At 33.6% G+C, this 24194-nt stretch overlaps 4 protein-coding genes and 1 long non-coding RNA gene across 6 annotated transcripts; all 5 read right to left on the bottom strand.

Moving 5' to 3' along the window:
- Positions 1–1071: 1071 nt before the first annotated feature.
- Positions 1072–3040, bottom strand: LOC123884432. The gene is made up of 2 exons (XR_006800772.1): positions 2747–3040; positions 1072–1348 (listed from the first exon to the last, which is right to left on the bottom strand). It is a non-coding gene; the product is annotated as an uncharacterized LOC123884432 (long non-coding RNA).
- Positions 3041–4895: 1855 nt separating this feature from the next.
- LOC123886289 lies at positions 4896–5351 on the bottom strand. Its single transcript, XM_045935620.1, has one exon. It carries the CDS (start codon positions 5349–5351, stop codon positions 4896–4898), a length of 456 nt encoding a protein of 151 aa, XP_045791576.1.
- Positions 5352–7195: 1844 nt separating this feature from the next.
- LOC123886288 lies at positions 7196–7747 on the bottom strand. The gene has a single exon (XM_045935619.1). It carries the CDS (start codon positions 7745–7747, stop codon positions 7196–7198), a length of 552 nt encoding a protein of 183 aa, XP_045791575.1.
- Position 7748: 1 nt separating this feature from the next.
- On the bottom strand, positions 7749–8237 carry LOC123886285. Its single transcript, XM_045935618.1, has one exon. The coding sequence runs from the start codon at positions 8235–8237 to the stop codon at positions 7749–7751; it is 489 nt and encodes a 162-aa protein (XP_045791574.1).
- A 1777-nt stretch (positions 8238–10014) lies between these two features.
- LOC123884431 (nuclear export mediator factor NEMF) lies at positions 10015–20155 on the bottom strand. Of its 2 annotated transcripts, XM_045933522.1 has the most exons (14): positions 19911–20155; positions 19697–19809; positions 18722–18818; positions 18502–18626; positions 17497–17992; positions 17183–17368; positions 16597–16890; positions 15470–15622; positions 14432–14586; positions 13051–13156; positions 11616–12569; positions 11268–11346; positions 10642–11001; positions 10015–10495 (listed from the first exon to the last, which is right to left on the bottom strand). In XM_045933522.1, the coding sequence occupies exons 1-14, from the start codon at positions 20013–20015 to the stop codon at positions 10302–10304; spliced, it is 3417 nt and encodes a 1138-aa protein (XP_045789478.1). In that variant the 5' UTR covers positions 20016–20155; the 3' UTR covers positions 10015–10301. The 2 variants fall into 2 exon arrangements, with proteins under 2 accessions (XP_045789478.1, XP_045789479.1); XM_045933523.1 differs by lacking the exons at positions 19697–19809; positions 19911–20155 and having other exon boundaries at positions 18732–18804.
- Between the last annotated feature and the right edge of the window lie 4039 nt (positions 20156–24194).

Genomic DNA, 24194 nt, shown 5'->3' with positions numbered 1-24194 from the left:
TTTGCTGATGATTTTTGAGGAAATGATTTCTGTTTGTTTAGCATGATTCCTAATGGCTCTAATTCTTCTCTGTTATCCTAACTGTGAGGTCTTGAGCCTAAACACTTGAATTTCTTTCTTGACTATGTGAGTTCCACGTCTCTCCTATTCTCTAGAACTTGCTTGAATTCTCTTGATTGATTGATTGCGATGAATAATGCACCGAGGCACGTTTTTGTGAGCTTGAGCCTTTGTAGCCTACCCTTGAATATTATAATCCCTTGCTAGCCCCTTTGAGCCTTATTGAAAGAAAAATGTTTTGATCTTACTTCTTTTTGAAAACCACATAATTTTTACAAAAAAAAATTGATTTTCTTGAAGTTGATCACCTAACTTGTGATTTGAGCACAATGCTCATCATTAAGTTTGGGGTTGCTCTTAGGATTTGCACCCTATTAAGTTTGGGGTGGGGTACTAGAGAACTAAAAGAAAAATATTTTGAAAAAGTTTGTGAAAAAAAATATGAAGAGAATGTCCCTCATGAAAAGAAAGGAAATGGTGAAAGAAATGAAAAATAAATAAATAAAGAGAATGCAAAATGCATAACACCTTGTTTGAAAAAAAAATGAATAAAAAAAAAATTTGTCGAGGGACTTCTTTGGGAAAAAAAATGTGAGCATGGAATGAGTTCACACATTGTGAATTCATTTGCATGAGGAAAAAAAAAATTGTGAAAACTAAGTTCTCTAGTATGAATGTGATGATTTTTGGGAGATCAATTGATTTGTCCACTTTTGTTTGAAATAGGTGATCTTATAAGCTTCAAGTTTTTCTACCTAGTTTCCCCAAAAATATCCACCCTTCAATAAACCTAAGCCACGCTATAACCCGAAAAGTCCTCGAAAGGTACATATTCATTGTATGTTGATCGATTTTTAGAGTCCTTGCAAGCCTATGGTAGAAAGGTGTAGATTGTGTTGATTGAGTGTATATCCCTAAACACTTGAGAGAATTTTGGTGAGATTGTGTGTGTAACACCCAAACCCGTTATTTAATTAACTCTGCCTTTATAAAATCTTTTTCGAAAATACGCAGCGGAAAAATTGAAAATCTGATTATAAAGCGCTGGTTTGAATATCACAAAATACAAAATCCTCCGCATCAACACGATGCGTTATAAGTTATACAAAACCAATACTTTTCACCAAGAATAATTCTTATATGAAAACATAAGCAATTACAGAGTAATTTTCTAAAGGAATTTATATATATATATGTACAAAACCCCTTTTCTCCCCGTGTCACAATCAGAGCGGAGCTTCACCACGCTACTCGGGCAAGCTAACATATAACCTGTCAATCTGGTTATCTGAACCCCCAAAGGTCCAGCAAATAACACAAAGCAGAGAGTTAGAAAACATAATCGCATATCATACGAGTATAAGAAAGGCCTTACACTTTCGAACTATCATACATATTCTAACTCACGCCATAACGTCGCACTAAACAGTTATCAATTAATAAAGTTTAACACAATTCAACCAGATAATGTCACATACCATTTATCAAATATATGCGCATTTACCCTAATGTATCTAATGCCAATCAATTCACTGTCATGCCATCCCTAGACATGACTAAATGCATGTGGTACCAAGGTGTCTCACCAACGGTGGACCAAGAACAGTTTTATATCTTGCTGGATATGTCGGAACTTACCGAACCATCTTATCTCCCTTGGATAAGCCAACACAGTTTTATATCCTGTTGGATAGCAGCTCTGGACTCATGGATTCATCTAATCCGATCCTCGGCTTCATTATGGACACATAATCCATTTTCGTTATTGGAACCCAAGTTTCCAATGTTCACATACAATCATGAATGCATGTATTTATGCACATATCAACCATATGATATTCTTTAGCTCGAAGCTACTCTTTTATGAATGCGGGAACACAATCCTAACACATTCACTTAACATTACAAATTAATGCCAAAACATCACATTACTCACTTTAAACTGCAACTTATTGCATCCACGTTTATCAATCATATAACGATTAACAATAAGCATTAACTGCATCAACATGTATCAACAATCATGTAAGGATACCCTTAAACCATGTTACAAGTGCCTAATTACACTTACAACCATTAACAAAAGTTGCAGGTTCAGTACTGTTCGCTAAGCGAAGCAGTAGCGAACAGGTAGCGAACCATTCGCTAAGCGAAGCTCAGTTCGCTGCAGCGAACTACGTCAGAGGATTACAGGTGCATGGCGAACAGGTAGCGAGCTTGTGGCGAGCAGGTTCGCGTAGCGAATCTCCTGGTCGCTTAGCGAACTACACTAGAAAAATATCTGTTCTTGAGTTTTCTAAGGCGGTTTAACATTGAATCAGCTCAAAAATTCATTCAAACATGTTATAAATTCTTATAAACAGCAATTTCAAACATATATGGTATCAAGGAACATTAATCATCCCTTACAAACCTCCAAATACCTCACAAAATCATGATCATGCCCTTTTCTTGGATTTTAAGTAACTTTCATAAACTTTTCAAACATGATTCAAACACATACATATTTTTCATGGAATCAAGCTAGTGATTAACACATATAAAGTGATGATGAAGAACATCACACTCACATACAAAAGCTTAATCAAAAGTCTAAAAAGAAATTGAGTGGGAGAGTTCGGGAATGGAGACATAGACAATCTTCCCTCTCCTTGCCACTCAAGAATCATGAATTCTAATCTCTTACCTTAAGTTTGATGAATCCTCAAGCTCCTCATGTTCTAGCTCTCATGAGCTCCTCTCTTTCTCAAGCCCTAGCACCCTCTTGCTTTGCTTTCTTGCTTGCCCTAGCTTAGGGATGATGATCCATGAACTCTCATGTTTCCGACAAGCTGAAGATGGATCAATTTGGTGAAGGTATGAAATTTTGGTGATGGAAGAGAAAGAAGAATGAAGATACACGGCCAAGGAGGAAGAAGAAGGATGAGTTTTGTGATTTCCTCTAAGTCACCAAGTTCACTTTCTCTTGCTCTTATCTCCTTTCCACCTTATTGACTTTTCTTACAACCAAGCAATGAAAATATCCCACTTGCTTAACATAAACCGCCCCCTTCCCACTTGTCTTGGCCCATTGGGCCAAAAGCCCAATAACAAATCCAAGGTCCAATAATACGGTTCACTCACGTAATGTTCCTAACTCGCGTATTAACTTATATTCGCGCCAATTAATTATTCGCCGCTTAATAAAATAATTATGAATTACGCCATCGCGTAATAAAATAATTAAATAACGAATAATAAATTTCGGGTCGTTACAGTGTGAAGAGAGAATTGAGCTTGATGGATGAATGTCGGATGAATTTTTGAATTTTCGATTGGTTGTTAGTAGATGAAAGTGACCTTGAGCATGATAATTTTATTTAATCAACAATCCCCGGCAACGGCGCCAAAAACTTGATAACAAATTAGCAAGTGTACTAATTTATCGTTAAGTAATAAATTTATAAAGTTCGTATCCGCAGGGATTGTTTCAATCTTACAAAACAATTGTATCATATTTAAGACGTAAATAAAAAGGGGATTTTTTTTGGTTTGAAGTTTTTATCATAAACTTAAAATTGACTTAGAATTCAAATTGATGAAGAGAAGTGATTAGTCCTTATTGGTTCATCTAATTACTATTTTTCTTGGTAATTTCATGTATGATTACAAATTACTCAATTTAGTTTCACGATTAGATTAAATCAAAAATGATTATGCCCAATGTCTTGGTAACATAATCCTCTCCCTTGATCATCGATTCCTAATGTCTTAGGTAATCTATGATCAATTGAGGTTTACAAACTTTAATCTTTTAATCTCAATTAACAATCTGAAATGTCTTAAGTGAAAGTTAATTGATCAATCATTCCTAGATCGATCATTCATTCCTATCGTCATAGTAAAACAAATGATTGAAATCATCACACAATTGATCAAGTCATGTAAAGCATTAAGCAAAAGAAATAATTGAAGAAACTAACTTCGTAATTCATTGATCATAACATATGATAATCACATGGTTCAAGAGAAATAATAATCAGAATTCCCTGAGGACCAATCATAAAAATTTAGCTAGACATAATATTCAAAGAAACAAGAATGATTAAAAGGGATAAACCAAATATGGATTGCTTTGAATTTGTCCACTCTTCACGTGCCTTCCTTTGTTTCTTCAATTCATCATTCCATGAAGCCAAGCTAGCTCCTCTCTGTTCCGTTGTCCAGCTGCGTGTTCTTGCTGTGCGTCCTCCTCCTGTACGTGATGTATCTCTCCCCTTTTTCAAGTCCAACCTAATTCCCTTTCTTCTTGGTTTTGGGTCAAGCCAAATGGCCCATCTTTTCTTCTTGTAATTGGCCCAGTTTTGTCAAAGTCTTTCTCTTCTTTTACCATTTGTACCACACTTAACCATAAACCTATTAATTGAATCAAGAAAACAGAAACTACACCGAATATTATTTTAATAGAGAAAACCACTTAATTGACTCAATAAACCAAAATTTGCAATTTATTTAAAATGACTCTAAATTAAACACTAAACTAATAAAATTATATTAAAAACTTAATTAAAAATACTCTAAAAATAACAACCGATGAGGATTCATCAATCATTTTCATTTATGATTTCACATGCAATGGAGAACGAAAATATTTCATCAATGTTCATACCTTTTCAGCTCCACGGATTTCCTGTATTAACATAATTTATTGAAATCTCGAGATCATTCTTGTTATCAGTTTCATTATTAATGATCTCATTGTCATCATTTTGTGCTTCTTCGAGAACACAATTTTCAATCATGGATTTGTTATTATCTAGTGTCTTTTCAGGATCACTTTCAATCATATTCACCTTTTATGTTTCTTTTCTTTTTCGGGGATTTTTGTCTTTGGATCCCATAGGTCGGCCACGCTTCAAGCGTGCCTTGGATGTACTTGCTACATCATTTGTTTTTGAAATCTCAATTCTAGCTGGGACATTTATAGCTGGTACATGTGACTTTGTCACTCTTTTCAAATCAGTAAATGAATCTGGCAGTTGGTTTGCTAAATCTTGTAAGTGTACTATTTTCTTTACATTTTCTTCCCATGATTTATTATATGGGTCCAAATGTAATAAAGATGGTACATACCATGTTATTTCATTTTCTATGTGTTTATTTTCTCCCCCTAGTGTTGGAAATTTTGTTTCATCAAAATGACAATCAGCAAATCTTGCTTGAAAAACATCACTTATTAAAGGTTCAAGGTATTTAATAATAGAAGGTGATTCATACCTTACATATATTCCCAATCTCCTTTGAGGTCCCATCTATGTGTTTATTTTCTCCCCCTAGTGTTGGAAATTTTGTTTCATCAAAATGACAATCAGCAAATCTTGCTTGAAAAACATCACTTATTAAAGGTTCAAGGTATTTAATAATAGAAGGTGATTCATACCTTACATATATTCCCAATCTCCTTTGAGGTCCCATCTTTGTTCTCTGTGGTGGAGAGATTGGGACATATACTGCACAACCAAAAAAGTTTAAATGGAAAATATTTGGTTCCTTACCAATTGCAAGCTGATAAGGGGTGTGTTTATGATCAGCACTCGACCTTAGACGGATGAGTGCTGCAACATGTAAAATTGCATGACCCTAAACAGTAACTGGTAGCTTAGTTCTCATTATTAATGGTCTAGCTATATATTGAAGACGTTTTATTAACGACTCAGCTAACCCATTTTGTGTATGCACATGAGGAGCAGGGTGTTCAACAGTGATTCCAACTAACATGCAATAATTATTGAATGATTCTGATGTAAATTCACCAGCATTGTCAAGTCTAATTTTCTTTATAGTATAATCAGGAAAATGTGCCCTTAATTTAATTATTTGTGCAAGAAATTTTTCAAATGTCATATCACGACTTGACAATAAACAAACATACGATCATCTACTAGATGCATCAATTAATACCATAAAATATCTGAATGGTCCAGACGGTGGATGGATAGGTCCACATATATATCATTGAATCCTTTCAAGAAATGCAGGTGATTCTGTATGAATTTTGCCTGGTGAATGTTTTGTTATTAGTTTTCCAAGAGAACAGGCTTCACATGGTCTATCCTCTTTTGTAAACTTTAAACCTTTCAAAGGATGACCATGAGTACTTTCAATTATTTTTCGCATCATTGTTGAACCAGGGTGACCTAAACGGTCATGCCATAAAATCATAGTTTTTGGGTCTTCTTTTACTACCAAATTACATTCAATTTTATGTATATATGTATAATGTAATCCCGAATGCAATTTTGGTAGCTTTTCTAAGGTTTTCTTCTTTCCAGAAACATTAGTAGTAATATTAATATATTTCATATTGCATTCAGTTACAGTTTCAGTGTCATACCCTTGACGATATATGTCATTAAAACACAACAAATTTCTCTTTGATTTAGGAGAATATAAAGCATCATTAATGACAAATTTTGTTCCATTTGGTAACATGAACATAGCATTACCTGTCCCTTCTATTAAATCAGCAGGTCCTGAGATAGTATTTATCACACCTTTATTTTATGCGAGAGGTACAGGGTTCGATCCCCTGCATCTCCATGTTTTTCATTTTATTGGTTTTATCCCTTGGGGTTTTCCAGGAAAGATTTTTAATGAGGCAGTGGCAGATTCCTTGTATTTTTGTTTCCTTGGGTTTTGGTCTAGTCCCCCCAAGTTTGTCTCTCTTTTTTCTTTCTTTTTAATAAATTTATTAGGGTGCTGCAAATGATAGGTGATGATTATGGGGTGCCAACATAGTTGGGATGTCATAGTTATCATGTGATGCCTGTGCACGCTAATGTTTTATAAAAAAAAAAAACAGTGAAATATTTCTTACTTTTGAGGAACGTGTGGGTAGTTCCACTGTCCGGGATGCAAATGTCTTTGACATGTTCCATGTCTGACCTTCTTAAAATAAAATCAAGATTAAAGATAGGAAAACAATAAATCAATATAATACATTCAACATTATTATTCAATAACCAAATATTACATAATGCACACCACACAAGTCATACATATTATTAAGTAATTCAAGCACAACACACAAGTCACACATATTATTAAGTAATTCGACCATACCACACATTATTCAAATACATATTTAATTAGTTACTTAATTCATATTCATTTCATTTTCTTCTTCAATAAAATCAGCAGCCTCAAGGTAGGTAGTATCATTATTGGGTTCAACTTCATTAAAATTTACTTCCTTTCCTTTTTCTTCTACAGATGCCCTGTATCTTTTACACAGGTGTTCTGGTGTCCTACACTTCTTAGACCAATGTTCCTTGAGGGACCTAAAACAGATATCATCACGGTTCCTTGAGGGACCTTCTTGGATATATTTACCTTTACCTTGATGATTCTTATTATTTTGGTCATATTTAGGAGGCCTATAATTATTCACATATCCTCGTCCACGACCTCGACCACGAAAGTGGTTTCGACCGTGATTTCTGCCTCTACCATCAAAATAAGTTTTACCCCCTAGTCCTTTATGACGATTATGGCCGCCACGCCCACGATTAAATGTTGTTGCATTTATTTCGGGGTATGCTATTGTTCCTGTGGGACGTGTCTGGTGGTTTTTTATCGGGAGCTCATTGTTTTGTTCTGCCACCAAAAGAGCTGCGACCAAATCAGAGTACTCAGTAAATCCCCTCATTCTATATTGTTGTTGCAACAATACTTGGGATGCACGGAAAGTTGAAAAAGTTTTTTTCCATTTTTTGTTCTTCAGTTATAACCACACCGTAAAATTCTAATTGTGCAATAATTTGGTGCATGGCAGAGTTATATGCAACAACATTTTTATAATCTTGGAACCTTAATTTGTTCCACTGATCCATTAATGAGGGTAATGTGATTTTCCTCTGATGTCCAAATCTTGCCTTAAGTTTGTCCCATAGTATTTTGGGATCCTTGGCATTTGAATATTCTGTTTGTAATCCATCATCAAGGTGGTGTTTAATTATCCGATTTACTTTCGATTTTTTTATTGCTAATTTCTGTGAGTCAGATGTTTGCATCCCTGCATTATCTCCTAGAATTTTATCGTGCCCCTCACATGCAAGGTCAGTTAAGTTGTTGTTCCATGTTGTGTAATTATCTCCGGTTATGTTTAGAATTTTGAAATTATGCTTAACGTTTGACATGCTTATATCTAAAATACAAAAGAACACAATCAATATTTAATGTATAAAATATCACAAAAAGGAAAAATTATTTTATTCAATAGCCATGATTACAAAAACCATGATTCTATCAGCTAATAAACCAGGCTAATACCAGTAATGGTAAAACAACAAATATTGTTACTACTATAAAAGGTTCTCCTAATTCTTCATAAGGTGATCCAGAAGATGAAAAACATAAAGACAAGTAGAGTGATAAGCATAATAAACAAATTTAAACATTTTGGAAATGTGAGTAAGAGTTTGAAAATGGTATGAAAACTTATGACTGAATGTGAAGTATTTATAGGGTGAATTTTATGAAGTGTCCGTTACGTTACTGTTGGGTTTGTGGCCGTTGGGAGATAGTGGAAAAATGTAAACTTTTACTATTCATGGTCGTTATGTGGCCATTAGGGAATATGATAAAAGTGTTAAATTTTATTGTTTGTTACCGTTGGGAATGAGTAAAAATATTCTAAGTGTGTTAAAAATCATCTAGCTCTTAAGATGCACAAATGGAGAGAACAACAAATAAAGTTAATGAACATATATGATAATAACATATTAATATTTAAATAATATCAAATTTCAAAATCTTAATTATAAATCTTTCGTGAAATAATATTATTGACTGAGATTTTAATCTTCCTTTAAGAATTAAAGTTAGCAATATTATCGATGGGGATTTTAGTCTTCCATTTAATATGAAGATTAGCATTATAGATGGGGTTTTTGGACATCTCCATTAAGTATAAAAGTTAGTCATACATATGGGGTTTTAATCCTCCATTAAGTATGAAAGTTAGTAATATAGATGGGGTTTTGAATACCTCCATTAAATTTAAAAATTAGTCATACATATGAGGTTTTTAATCCTCCATTAAGTATGTAAGTTAGTAATATAGATGGAGTTTTGAATACCTCCATTAAGTATAAAAGTTAGTCATACATATGGGGTTTTTAATCCTCCATTAAGTATGAAAATTAATAATATATAGATGGGGTTTTGAACACCTCCATGGAAATTAGTATTATTAATCAAAAATTATCTTTTGTGATATTATGGAGATTTTAGACCTCCACACAAAATTTAAATAATAACATTCACACTTATTATAGAGTACTTGACAAGTTGTCAGTTTTCTATAATAAGTGGGTAAAGTAGTGATAATAATAATAATAATAATAATAATAATAATAATAATAATAATAATAATAATAATAATAATAATAGCCACTCTAGTTAAAAATCACTTGACAAATTGCCAGTTTTCTATAACCGGGGCGAATAATAATTATAATTATCATAAGATTAAAGTAATAAGGATAGATGATATATACCTTTTGGTGGTAAATCACTTCCGATAGAAACGATCATGCTAATATCGTGTTGAGAAAATCAAATATTTAAGTATTCTTTAAGGACTAATATAATGATATAAATTACTAATGTAGTTATAATACTATAAATATATATTATACTAATTATGAGAATGAAGAAGTTTGTATGAGATTACTTATTGCTCTCAAAATGTGTCTTTTACATGATCCAAAGGGTGGTATTTATACTACTAAAGCTATGAATAAAATAACTTAGATTTACTATTGTAAGTTGACATTTACATTGATAATTTTACATTACTATATTACGTTGACATTTTATATAAATATTTCAACATTAATAGCAACCAATGTCTTTCATGATAATTTTGTTGATTTTCCAGTTTATTATAACAATGTTTTCAATTTAAACTGATTTTTCAAAACAAAATTTGGTTTAGCTTAGGAATCAATTGCCTTTTTGAATCCAACAAGCCTGATGCCTAATCAGTTATTGATCATTGTTATTTCCATATGATTTCAGCTGTTACCTATCTAGTACTTATCCAGCAGAGATCTACAGGGGAAAAACCCTACTCTACAGTGTTGAAACTTGGAAAGATATACAACATACAAATTTGTGAGCTCTAGTAAACAAAACAAACAAATGAAAACATTTTCCGCCAAGAAAATCCCGCGAAGGGAAGGGTTGTCTTGGATAGGCTAACTTGCTTGTTTGGCGGTCTTCTTGCCTTTCTTTTGTTTTTGCTTTAATTGAGTAAGGCCAGCTGCAGTTATCTTCACATTACCAATAATTGAAGCAACTAATTCAGGATCTGTGCAGGCTTTCATCAACTCCTTCTCCCGATTTGTTGCGTCTGACATGTGGCTGAATAAGTTCATTGCAGTTTTTGCAGCTGTACAATCAAACGAGAAAAGAAGTTATGCCAACATCTTGAAATAAGATACCCTTAATCTGGGAATCTATTGTTGCTGCATAAACTATTTTAAGCAGAAACATAATCGATTGATGATGTAAAGTTAAATGTAAAACAAATAGAACCTTTCCCTCTCTTCACAGGTCCAGGAATTATCTTCACTCGATACTTGTAAGACTGAACTGCGTTGTATGGACCACATACAGGAACAGCATATAAGAGAATGTCATTTGGGAGTGGATTCCCTGTCAAGTAATCCACATCATTCAGTTTTTCTTTCTCTTCTTCTCCTATTTCATTAATATCATCTTCTTCCATCGCCACTCTGTCATCTACGGAAGTGTTTAAAGCACTTGTGTTGGGATTTTCTTCAGCTTCACTGATTGCATGACTGTGCAACTGATCATTTGATTGCTCCTTACAATCCCGAGATAAATGACCCACCTTCTTACACTTGTAACATATTTTTGGAGCATCTATAGGACCTGCCACAACGAACATTATAATACAATAAACAAGATAACAAATTTAACAGCTGCATTAATTGACAAGTTTACGAGCCAGCTCAGCTCAAATGAGCTCACTATTCTAAATTATACGGGCTTCTTTGAGTCAAAGCCAACCCAAACAAATTGGTTCATATAAAATTCAAGCTGAACATTAAGGTAACCCAATTTAAATCAGAACAAGATTCCCGTTGGCCCAGCACATTGTCAGCTATACTGGTTATGAAACTTTAGAAAAGGCTTACCATTGTCAGATTTTTTCCCTTTGTCCGAAGATTCATTTACAGGTAATGTCTCTTCCTTCTTGATTGGTTTTCCGGAAGACTACAAATATACACCAGCTTTAGAAGTAAATCAATGGAATTTACCGGCGGAAATAAAAAGATGTAAGAATCAATTCAAGGCAGTAATATGTTGCTGAGAATATCTTAGTTCTTGCATACTTTTTTACTATTCTGATTTTAAAAGGGTTTTTAGGGAAATATAACATCGTTAAATAAATTTAAGATCTATGGAATTCATCTTAGCAGGTACGATGTTTTAACCAGACACAATGAAAATTTAAATAAGAAAAAGCAAGCTAGTTTACTCACGGCCAATAATGTCATTCGGATGCTCCTTTCTTCCTCATCTTGGTCAGCATACTTCTCCTTTATTTTCTTAAGCTTTCCCTTTTGTCCACGACTGACTTTTTTACCACCGCCTGTCTTCAAATTTTGAGCATCTTTTGCATGCAGATTACCAGAAATATCTTTTATCTTTGATTTGTCCTTTCCATGTTCATCGCTTGGATATGCTTCTCCATGTTTCGGTTCATTTTTAAGCTTTCTTCTCTCAGCTTTTGATATATACGGTTTATCCCTTACTGCAGGTTTGCTCGGCTCGATATTGTGGTTCTCACTGCTTAAATCAACCTGAGTGTTCTCAGCTCCATAACTTTTATTTGATTTGGCAACAGATCCAAGTCCTAGAGCTCGATCAAGAAGTTCCTCAAGCTGAGGGGAGACAGATGTTGAGCCATTTCCACCGATGTCAGGTAATTTCTCACTCTCAAGCATATTTGTCGTACTTGTATCTTTTGCAAAAGTATCATCTGAAACTGTAGTTTTGGCATTAATGGTATCCAAACTAGTTTGAGATGTGTCGGCAGGAAAGTCTTCCGATAGGGGTATGGGTGAATCTGCAGATGGCTTACCATTCCTTTCTGAGTCTGCAGCAGATTCTCCATCAGCAACATCCTTCTCAGACTCTGAATCAGATTGTTCTTCAACAGGGCCAGTTTCTGCATTATCATCTATTGTTTCCTCCTCCTCTCCTCTTACTCTCCTTTCATTTAAATGTGATCCCAGTGAACTCTCATCCAAGCGAAATAGCAGGCCAAAACCCATGATAAGAGGGTGTGGTGGAAGATAATTTTTCTTTCCCCGTATCATGAAACTCCCTACTGTCAGATATTCCCCAGTAGGAGCAGTTTTACTAACCTGATGAGGATAAACCCACCAGGCACTGGTAACCATTTTTGAATCCCATGCCTGGCTTTGGCAGACCTACATTCCAAGATGATATGGAGGAGGTAACGGTTAGCAATTGTATTAGGGGCCTGTTTGGAATAGCTTATTTTTGAGCTTATGCAAATAAATAAGTATTTTTGTATTATTATAAGTTTGTCAAGATAATTTATGAAAAAATAGCTTATAAAAATACAGTTTTTGTTAGTGGGAACTTATAAATTAACATAAAAACTTATTTATTTACATAAGTTGTTTTGCATAAGCTCAAAAATAAGCTATTCCAAACGGGCCCTAGGAAACCTGGGCAGTTAGTTCCAACTGCTCCCTAAAAGACTAAAAACAACTGCTAGAATTAACAACAAAGTAATAGACAAAATAATAAATAGGCTAACATGACATTGTTTTTCTCATACTTCTTTCCATAAAATATGTCAGTTGGACCAGCATCCGTTACAATTTGATTAAGTTCATGAACATAGAAAAGAATATTTAGATTAAACATAGTATGCAAACATACTGTGAAACATCCTGCTTGGTTTAGGGTCAGCGGCGGAACTGGCTGCATAGGTTTGTGATTCTTGACAACTGTGCTAGAAGCTCCATGCAGTTCAGCATGCACATACCTATAACATAAATTAACAGAATGAGAATAAGAAATACTAACAGAGCTTTTTTCACAGGGAGACATCTATAAAATATGATATCTGAGACATGAATTTCCAACTCCTATAGCAATATTACCATTGAAAAACTTGAGAAAAGTTATTGAGTTTTTATTAATCTAAGAAGAAAAACATTGTTTGAGAATATCAAGAGAAAAGTAAAGGAGAATAATGAGCTATTTCCTAAAAGAGAAAAATATTCAAAGTAGCACTCAATAACCTCTTCGCATATTCACCGAAGGCAATCATATATAATAGGTATTAGCTGAGAACCACAAACTTTATACCATAAAACATGTCATGCAAATAGATATCCTTGAAAATTCGGGAGTTCCTCTCCAGTCATAGGCACTAAATAGAAGGATACATGGAATGACTGAACCCAGCCAATGGGAACTTCTCTCCTGAATCTCCTAAAATTGGATACAAAAGTCATGTAGCATCCCGTGTTGAGCTAAAAGATTGGGAAACATGAGCATTATCTCCGAAAACAAATCATCCCAAAATTGGATACAGAAACTCCTAGAATAAGAGTTGGGTTAAACACAACCTCACAAGGTGAGGGTTGCATTTTACTGATATCCACTACTCAAGCCATGTCACTATCCAATATGAGACTCTCAACAACCCCTCATGCACGGGACCAAACATGTAGTGTGTGACCCCGTGACTGCATAACTGGTGGCAAATGGATCTAAGATAGACTCCAATACCATCTTAGAATTTGGTTTAGACCTAAATCAGTCCACAAGACTGGCTTTAACTTTGTAAGGTGAAGGTTGCCCTAAACATATAACAAAGATAAAACAATATATGCAACCTTCAACTTCCATGACCTAACATCCCCTCTTTTTCTCACAAGCAACAGATTTTTCAACTAGAAAGACAATCCCTAATTCACAATTGGTAATTTTACTCCAGAGAAAAGGAAGCTTGTCATGAATACGTCAATTTTGTTTTGAACATGATTCATAGGGAACTGGGATCTTGATGAAGCACTCATTTTTTCTTAATCATGTATACAACAATTTTACATGAAATATATCAAGCTAACATATTCTTCAAATGATTTGGAGACATATTAAAAAATTGAAGTATCGCTCATTCAATCGAAGATAGCACCAAATTATTATTTTTGTCCTTACTCGATAATTTCTATAGTCAATGATTATGTTTTAGGCTTTAGCCATAGGAACAAGGAATTCAGAACAATATGATGCAACAAAAAATACTCACAGATCTCCTTTTGACATATAACGCTTCACTATCATCTCATTTTGCTGAGCATCACGTCCACTGATAACCAAATAATTCTCACTGCTAATGAACCAGTTAAATTTCTCAAACCAGTGAACTTTGCGCATATGCGAAATTGAGGCAACAGTTTTTTCCTGGATAAAAATTATTTGAAAAATGAATATAATTAATTAGCAGTCTGAAAGCAATCAAAAATGAAAAAGTAGACAGGTAACTTGCATAGTTGCATTTTGCACTGTTTTACATCAACATATTCAGTGCCAAAAAGAATATCACTAGTCTCATTTTGGGAGATAAGAGGGTCAAGGTTAAGGATGAGGCATTCTCCAAGTCTAAATATAACACAAATCGATGAAAAAGGGAAGCACAATGCAATCCCCTTGAAATATGAAAATAAAATGTTGGCTAAAGGCTATATGGAGGCCAAAAAGACCATTGCATCCCATAGTTATGGCATAACCTTTCATTTAAAACTAAAAAAAACGAAAAAAAAAAAAAATTAAGAAAATAATCTTCATTAGAGTCGAGAAAACAAAAGGACAGACGCAGGGGATGAGAAATCTCCCTAGTTTGGTCACAAAAAAAAAAAAAAAGAGAAAAAGAAATCTCCTTAGGAGAATACGAGAAAAATAAAAGGATAAAACATCACAAATGACAAATAATAAGAGGAATCGTGACAGAAGTATTATTATCTGTTAACAGCATCTTTCCAACAGTCAGCAGAAATTCAATTTAAACTTATATTCCCTACCACAAATGGAAAGTCCACGAAGTAACCGATATGTAGTACACACGATAAGCATAAATATAACATGGTCATGACCTAATAAATTTCTTAGATGTTGAAAGGAGATGAACTCTTACTCTCCAAAACTTGACTCTGTTTCATCCTATAAGCATATAATTATAACCACTGACCATATATTTACTTCTCTGCAAGTTTCTTCTTCAAATCTATTTATATGAGATAGCAATGTGCTAATTACGTTTCAGTCTGCAAATACAATCTATAAGCACCTGACTAAGCTGTAGGCGAGTCTTTCTCTCTGCGGCTTTAAAAGCTTTTTCATGTGCAGTAATAGTCTTTTCCTGTTTGCTTTCTTGTTTTTTCTTCAGTTCGTACCACCTCCGAGCATTGGCATGTGCTGAGAGAGCTAAATCAACTTCAACCTTGAACACAAATACTATTGTTACTACTGGTATACATCTAAGGGGAAACACAACAAAAATCCACATATTTAAGAAAACAGAAATACAACCAATAATAAAAATGACAATGCAATATTATGTTAACGAAAAATTTAATATAATGGTTTATTGACATGCACCCTCCTATAAGAATGGGATATATGGTACCAGAAAGCATATAACTATAAGTGAGATATTTATTTCTCCAGTCCAACTTTTTGATTCCTTATTATTAGTGTATTATAAGATACTCTTTGTATTATAACAGATTAGCTTTAGTTAATCTGTCTTAGACCAACTAAGCATTAGTTAGGACCCTCTTAAGCTAGTACAGTATTGCCTATATAGCTATATATACATGTAATAACTCTTGTACCAAAACAGAATGAGAAATAGAAAATATTGAAAGAAAAGTTTGAAACAATTCTGTTATGGATTCTCTGAAAATTAACACTTATCAATGTTATCTTTGGTAAAAATCATATTATTACGGTAGAAAAATAGTTTAAGAAACACAACTATTTGCATGTCTACATATGCATAACAACCAAAGTGTCTTAAATAATTAGTATGCCAAGCAAATTGGTGTGAAGGTACATAACTGATGAACATAAGAAAACTTTCAAATGAAAACCCATATTAAATTTTTGGGGCATTGTGAAACCTATGCTACACAGCAGCACATTTAGTTGGAGAGTAAAACATATTTCAGTAGGTTCCTATGGCACAGCACTTAATTAGTGATAAAAATAGGCGTAAACTATTTAATTTTTAAGGAGATTTCTATGTTGAGGGATTAGGCAGCTTTGTTCCATTATTTTTCTCCTTTTCCATGGTTGTTGTCTTTTTTATTCTTTTTATTTAGGACAATTCATTGTTCTTCCTTCTCTTTGCCACTATTTCTATTTACCTAAAAGAATTTCTAATTGTGTAAGAAATAAATAGATATAAAAAACCTTATCCGCAGGGAGTGTCTTCTCATCATCATCCATTTCGTCGAGATTGTTGCTCAACAGTAAAGTCACGCAATTTCTTTCAAGATGGAGCTTGTCAATAAGACCAGCTACTGGGTTTCCGGCTTTCTTTTCTTCCTTCACCATCCGAGCAAGGTCATCCCAACTCATACCCTTAGCAAGATATACACGAACAGCTAATATAGCAGCATCCACATCTTCCAAGTTATACTCTATCAATTCTGCCATTTGAATACAGTGATCTGCCTCTTTCCTCAAAGTGTGCACTCGATTTTCCTATAACATAGAAAAAAGATACATGGTTTTGTAAACATGCTTGCACTATTGAGTATCAACTATCAACAATATTAGAACAAAAAAAAAATTGTTCTCAACGTCATATATACTTAAGGTCACCAGTACTTGTGTGTATTATTACAAGAAGCTGTGACAGCCAAGAAATTTGGATATAAACAAAAAATGGAATCGAGAAGATCTGAGAATAATTTGAGGAAAGATTCAAAATGATTCAGTTGGTTTTCCAAATCATACAATTGTAATAGTTTGGACATGTGTACCAACTACCAACCTGATCGTTGCGTATCTTATTAAGTTTCTGAAGAGCTGAGTTCTCTTTGGCTTTGTGCTGTTGTTCAGACCTTTGACTCTCAATTTTGCTGTAGAATTCATCCAAGGCTAAATCAAATGTCTCAAACTTTGTGTGTTCCCTTGACTTAAACTGGTTAAGTAAGATGGGGCAGAACTCATCATAGATCTGCATCAAATGACACAAGTATTTAAACAATGAATATCACAAGACCATCTGAGTAAGATATTTTGTCCCTTATTCTCATTCTCTTCATATTAATGATGCCACTATAATTATAGAGAATAAACGATAACCTGTTTAAGACTTTCAGGTTGGGATACAGAAGAATCCTTCCCCAAATTTTTGTTTTGCATCAAAATGTATCCTTCTGGAACTATTTCACCTGAAATGATATCCTGCATCCAATCTTCAAACTTTGCAACTGCTTGGACCAATGCCTGAACAGTGGCATCGTCCCACGTTTTATCTTTGGGTACTTTCTCATTGGGGATTAAACCAGCATCTAATATCATGTGTTCAGAAAGGGCAGGTCCATAACCGAGTGCCTCCCCAAGGATAATTTTCAAAGTGGCAAATGACTTCCCACCTTTCCGGGATCCCTGCTTCTCTCTTTCTACATTAGAAGCATCAGTTCCATTTCCATTGGCCTTAACAGCCTCATCATTGTCATCTTCCTTGGAAGATGTTAGGGCTGTCTGCAGCTTTGATGTATTTGTTCGTTCAAAAACTCGACAACTTTCTACTGGATAACGATGGCGTGACATGATTGCAAGCCCTTTATCATCATCCCTGTTAATGATAAATTGCTATAATTCCTCTTACTATAGAGATATAGATGTTTAACAAATATGAGCAGATAAATTAAATTAAATGGTCAGATCACTATCTAATATCTATCCCCAATAATATAGAGAAACAAGTAAATGCATTTTAAAAGTAGATTAAAACAACTTCAACTGTCTCATTTTAAATAGCAAACTCTGGCATAACATTCGGCATAAAGTAAATAAATTGTAAATAGCTCGATTAGGTGTGAGTGTGACCAAGAAAAACTTCTACACTAAAAGTGTGCCACATATGCTATCAATAAAACAGTTTCTGAATCCTCCTAAGTATACTTATTTTCTCTCTAAATAAATCATTCTTTCATAAAGTAAATAAATTGTAAAAATCCTATCATTGTTAAGCTAGAAAAAAGATAAGCAAATTTTTTTGTTTGTATTCTATACAACATATATACAAACCAAACTGAAATTAACAAGTCAAAATGAAAGAGCAGAATAGTAAACAGTGGTAACCTGTGAGATCGAAGTAGAGTCATGACAGTGAAGCTAGAATCCGTAAGGATGACGTTGCCCTGAGCATATAACTCTAATATAACATAGTTTGCATTCTCCCCAAGTCCAAATTGAAAAAGAACAATCTGTAACAAATTTTAAAATAAAAATCAAAACATTTATTTACAATTTAACAATAATAACAAGTGAAACAAAAGATGGTTCAAATTGAAGGCTATACCCGATCATACCCAAGTTGTCGCACATCCTCAAGCCTTCTAGTTCGAATATGTTTCCTCAATTTGAGTGTAAAACCAGAAGGAGTGTTGCTTTTGTCACTATAAACACCACAAACAATCTTTTCAAATTATAATTCTATAACAACAACATTCACAACTTAATTTGCAGTGCATAGCATAAGCGCTTATCATATAAACACTCATGAATAGGCTATTTCTATTACACGAGGTAAAATAAAGTCAAATTGTTTTCATATATGCTATATGTTATTTTATCAAGCTATCTTTAAAGAACTTGTGAAAATAAGCAGAAAACAGCTTATGAATGTGTCATAACCCTATGTTTGGATTGACTTATTTTTGAGCTTATGTGAAATGGCTTATGCAAATAAATAAGCTTTTATGTATAATAATAAGTTTTTCAAGGTAGTTTATGAGAAAACACATTATAAAAATACAATTTTTATTAGTGAAAACTTATGAATTAATGTAAATGTTTATTTATTTGCATAAGCTAATTTCATAAGCTCAAAAATAAGTCAAATCCAAATGGGCCCAAAATCAAATCAAATTGTTTTCATATAATCAATAAGTTGTTTTCATGGCGAGCTTATGGAAATAAGCTGAAAACAACTTCTGAAGATGTCATAAGTTGTTTCTATAAGCTCTCCCAAACAGTCTCACGAGTGATATGTCAATAGATAAGCTCAAATAAGTCAATCCAAATAGGCCCCAAGTTGTTTTCATAATTTCTCACAAACACTTTCTCACAGGTGCTTATGTAAGTAGATAAGCTCAAATAAGTCGATCCAAACAGGCCCTAAGTTGTTTTCATAAGCTCCCCTAGACACTTTCTCATACGTGCTTATGCCGGTAGATAAGCTCAAATAATTCAATCAAAACAGACCCAAAATTGGTGTATTCATTTGATAAAAGATATAGAAAAAATGAAAATTATTAGGTATGGTTATGATTACCGCATATAAACAGTAGTGTGCAATCTAACACCACTTTCCATGAGTAGCAAAACCTTCTCGCTTTCACCTGATTCAGAGACTCCACTGCTATTCATAAGCTTGAAAACGTACGTCTGAAAAAAAGCACAACAATTGAAATTGCTTTTGCGTTTGAGATTGCAATTGCGATGGTGAAATGAAATTGAAAAAGGAAAAAGGTATAAGATAGATTTACCTTGGGAGTGAGATCATACACATTGGAGCATCGCATTCCGATTAACCGCCGGAGACATTTGACTTCGGCGGCGACATCGGCCGTGTTCATACGAACCTTCACCATCGCTGATTTTGTTTACTGTTACTGTGAATTTGTTAGGGTTTGGTTTTGTATGAAAATTGAAGAGGAGAGAAGAAGGGAAGAAGAAAATGAAAAACGAGGTTACGTAATTATAATTATTGTTTTTTTTATCAAGTAATTATAATCATATCTCTCCAAAAAAAAATTATAATAATATTAGTATTATTAGATTCTAATTTAAGTTTTTTTTTTCAAGCAGATTTTAATTTTAACTTAAGTTGGAATTGGAAAGTTTGAGATATGAGAAGTGTTAAAAGTTAACTAGAGATATGACATAGATAACTTTTATAAGTGTAGTGCAAACCTTAAGTCACAAGCTAGTTTTTGTGGTTGAATATAGGTCTCTCAAATTCTAATATGGTATCAGAGTCTGTCATAGATCTATTTGTTGTTTGTTGTGGAGACCTCTCATATTTGGGTCACCCGTTGATGTTGATTCCACGTTCCAGCTTGTTCAGTTCTGGACGTGAGGGAGTGTGTTAGAAGTCCCACATTGGCTAGAGATATGATGTAACGCTCGAGTCTGACGAGGGCGGGGAGTGGTTATCGGTGCATGAGGCATGACAATTAGCGTCTCCTAACAGCTTCTAGGCAAAAATGAATCACATTAGAATGAGAGAGATCTGAGACCGTGCAGATATGGGACTGCATGGTTGAAGGAAAGCATATAAGAATTGTTTGGTACTACCTATATCAATAAGATGCATCTTCTTTTCGGTAGCTCATTCGATAAGAACTCCACAGTTAAGCGTGCTTGACTTGGAGTAGTCATTGGATGGGTGACCTTCTGGGAAGTTTCCCGGAAAACGTGCGAGTGAGGACAAGATACGCTGAAAAGACTCATGTTGGTTTGTAGGGTCAGTCGACAATGCGTAAAGCCTTATGTGATGTTACATATGGCATAGATAGCCTTTATAAATGTAGTGCAAACAGAGACGGATTTAAGGGGTGGCAAGGGTGGGCTTCGGCCCCTCCCTCCCACCCCCAATGGTGTATATATTATATCTTCAAAGTTGTTTTTTTTTTTATATATAATTATTATTAATTTGTATCCACAGTTAAGCGTGCTTGACTTGGAGTAGTCATTGGATGACTGACCTTCTGGGAAGTTTCCCCGAAAGCGTGCGAGTGAGGACAAGATACGCTGAAAAGACTCGTGTTGGTTTGTAGGGTCAGTCGACAATGCGTAAAGCCTTCTGGGATGTTACATATGACATAGATAGCCTTTATAAGTGTAGTGCAAACAGAGACGGATTTAAGGGGTGGCAAGGGTGGGCTTCGGCCCCTCCCTCCCACCCCCAATGGTGTATATATTATATCTTCAAAGTTGTTTTTTTATATATAATTATTATTAATTTGTATGTATACTCATAGTGTAAATTAATTCCGATAAATAAATTAGTGTAAAATAATTTTATATCGGTATAATTTGATCCATATTCATATAAATTACAATTAAATTTTATGTAATATTTATTAGAAATAATGGTCAGCTCTCCGTCCGATTAGTTTCTGGATCCGTCCCTGTGCAAAACTCGACTCTCAAGCTAGCTTTTGTGGTTGAGTATAGGTCTCAAATTCTAATAAGAAGTAACTTAAATGGATGGTATTATAATAATATTAGTATTATTAGATTTTAATTTAAGTTAGGATACGTTTTGCCCGACTTTTTTTTAAACCTTAAAGCTACTTTAAGATAGGGATTGCAATGGGTAGGGTACTATACTACCCATTCCCATACCCGCGGATTGAAAAAATACTCGTACTCATCCCCATACCCGCGTGGGTAACAGCTTTTGCCCCCGTCCCCATACCCTATGGGTACCTAGGTACCCATACCCGTACCCGTTACCCGCATTTTTACTAAAAATAAATTGATCAATTATAAAATATCATAAAATTTTAATAGAATTAAAAAAATTTCAAAGATTTTAATATTGACTAATGAAAATTATAAACAAAATTATTACTAACTTTATGTTAAAGTTCATATTTATGTTAAATATTCACATTATTTTTATATTATGTTATAAATAAACATTTTTATTAAAAATATGTAATAGTTTAGTAGAATTGTATTGTTTTAAATTGATTTACATATATTATAATATAATAATATAAATAAAATAAATAAATATATATTATGCGGGTATAGGGCGGCGTGGGTACTAAGTTACCCGTACCCGCACCCATACCCGTTCATTTTTGTGGGTAATTACCCATACCCTTGCCCGTACCCAAAATGCGGGTTTTTACCCTACCCGTTGTGGGTAATTTTTGTGGGTACCCTCTGGGTATGGGTCAAATTGTCATCCCTACTTTAAGAGTGAAGTTAAAATTACGAGTTTTAAAAATAAAGTATAAGTTGTTTGGTAAATTCAAAATTTTTAGCTTAAATTTTTATTTTTTTTAAAGATAATTTTTTTTTTGGTTTTCACCACAGTTTAATAATTTGGGTCGGGGGTCAGTTATGACATCAAGTGATTTCAGCCCCCTCCCGATCGCAGTTGCGGGGAATCGAACCGTGGTCCTCCATACCAAGTTCAGCGTCAATCACCACTGAACCAACTAAAAATAAATTTTAGATTAGAGAATTCACGCCTCATCACGACAAACAATATTTGGTAGAAAAATTTAAGTTGAAAGAGGAGAATTCACCTTATATATCTTACTACAAATTTTTAGTCACTATTAAACGGCAGATAAACGTACCATAAAAAAAAAGTATATACAATATAAAGTTGACAATGTTTATATTTATTATTATTTTTGAAGAACAACGTATATTTATATTTATTTATATATAAAAAAAGGCAGTTGTGTAAGTGTATCAATTTATTAAAAAAATTATTGAATATCCAAATTTTTATGATGAGTGTATCAATTTTATTTTACAATTTATCAATATGGTTGTATCAATTATTGAAAATCCACTGAATTAGCTTGACATTTCTTTTGAAGCACTTGGTTTAAATTTTTTATTGTGTAATGTAAAGCATGTTATGCACAAAATCGTTAGATTTTAGCAACAAAAAAAATGATAGAGTCACGAGTCAATATTTATAAATTTATAATATATACTATAAGTTTCAGGAAAAGAAAAAGAAAAGAAAGAAATGATGGTGGCATGGAATCGAAGAGAGTCCCAAAGAAAATAAGCTTCTCATGCTTGTTAAAAGTAAGTAATACAAGTACTTTTTGGCCATATATTTTCTTCAATAAAAATAAGCTCTTCTTACTTAATTTAAAATGTGTTTGGCATAACTTATACTTAAAATTGAAAAAAAGTAGAAAAAAGTCCGACCAAAGGATACCTTATATGGTCAATCACGTGTGTCACATTCCACAAAGAAAAATATTATGACTATGGGCATGTCTTGCTAATTAAAATGTCTTGAAGTTAGATGATCATGAGAGATGTGTAAATCCTGAAGCAAGTATTAAATCTATCAACCTTCACATGTTGCTTGTGCCAATGCGTGATAGTCAGCTTCTGAGGAAGAACAAGATACCGCTAATTGCTTTTTGCTTTTCCAACTAACAAGAAAGTTACCAATGTGGAAGCAAAAATCAGTTGTAGACCTCCTTGTGCCAGGACAAGAGCCCCAAACAGAATCAGAGAAGCCTTTAAGGCTTAGAGATGAAGAAGAGCTAAAAAAACAATCATTTGCAAGAGTTGTTTTTGAGATACAAGCATATATGTTCATCAGTAGGGGTTGAGATAAACTAGCTGAGCTTACTTACTGCATAAGTTAATGAAGTTACTCACTTTTTAAAAGTGACCTCAGTTTTAGCTAATTTCCACATTTTATTGATATCTCAACATGTATTAAAAAATTATCATAAATGAAATTCGTAAAAAAAAAAAAAAAGTCAAAACATTAAGAACATACCAAGCGACATATGTAACTCCTTGCATTTGTGACAAGGATTAAAGTACTATCAAGACTATTCTATTGACAAATTAAGTGCACACATAGATCAATGTTGTGTGTTTGTTCACCTCTCTAGTTTCCTACTTCTCTGGTGTCATGTACCAAATAAAAAAACTCACATTTCTTGAATTTGTTTTATGGAGAAATGTTTATGATTATTATGTTTTTAATTTTGATAATACTGTAATAATATAAATTGAATTTGAAGGAAAAAAAAACCCTCTAA

This window comes from Trifolium pratense, linkage group LG5 (genome assembly GCF_020283565.1).
Source record: "Trifolium pratense cultivar HEN17-A07 linkage group LG5, ARS_RC_1.1, whole genome shotgun sequence".
Taxonomy (NCBI): domain Eukaryota; kingdom Viridiplantae; phylum Streptophyta; class Magnoliopsida; order Fabales; family Fabaceae; genus Trifolium; species Trifolium pratense.
This window is presented reverse-complemented; position numbering and strand designations above follow the sequence as displayed.

Excerpts from the sequence above, each read along its gene's own strand:
- LOC123886289 (XM_045935620.1), bottom strand. The coding sequence starts at position 5,351 with ATGGGACCTCAAAGGAGATTGGGAATATATGTAAGGTATGAATCACCT.
- LOC123886288 (XM_045935619.1), bottom strand. The coding sequence starts at position 7,747 with ATGAGGGGATTTACTGAGTACTCTGATTTGGTCGCAGCTCTTTTGGTG.
- LOC123886285 (XM_045935618.1), bottom strand. The coding sequence starts at position 8,237 with ATGTCAAACGTTAAGCATAATTTCAAAATTCTAAACATAACCGGAGAT.
- LOC123884431 (XM_045933522.1), bottom strand. The coding sequence starts at position 20,015 with ATGGTGAAGGTTCGTATGAACACGGCCGATGTCGCCGCCGAAGTCAAA. Across the intron at positions 18,627-18,721 it reads GACAACTTGGGTATGATCGG|ATTGTTCTTTTTCAATTTGG; the intron begins GTATAGCCTTCA and ends AATTTGTTACAG. Across the intron at positions 13,157-14,431 it reads TATATGTCAAAAGGAGATCT|GTATGTGCATGCTGAACTGC; the intron begins GTGAGTATTTTT and ends TTTATGTTATAG.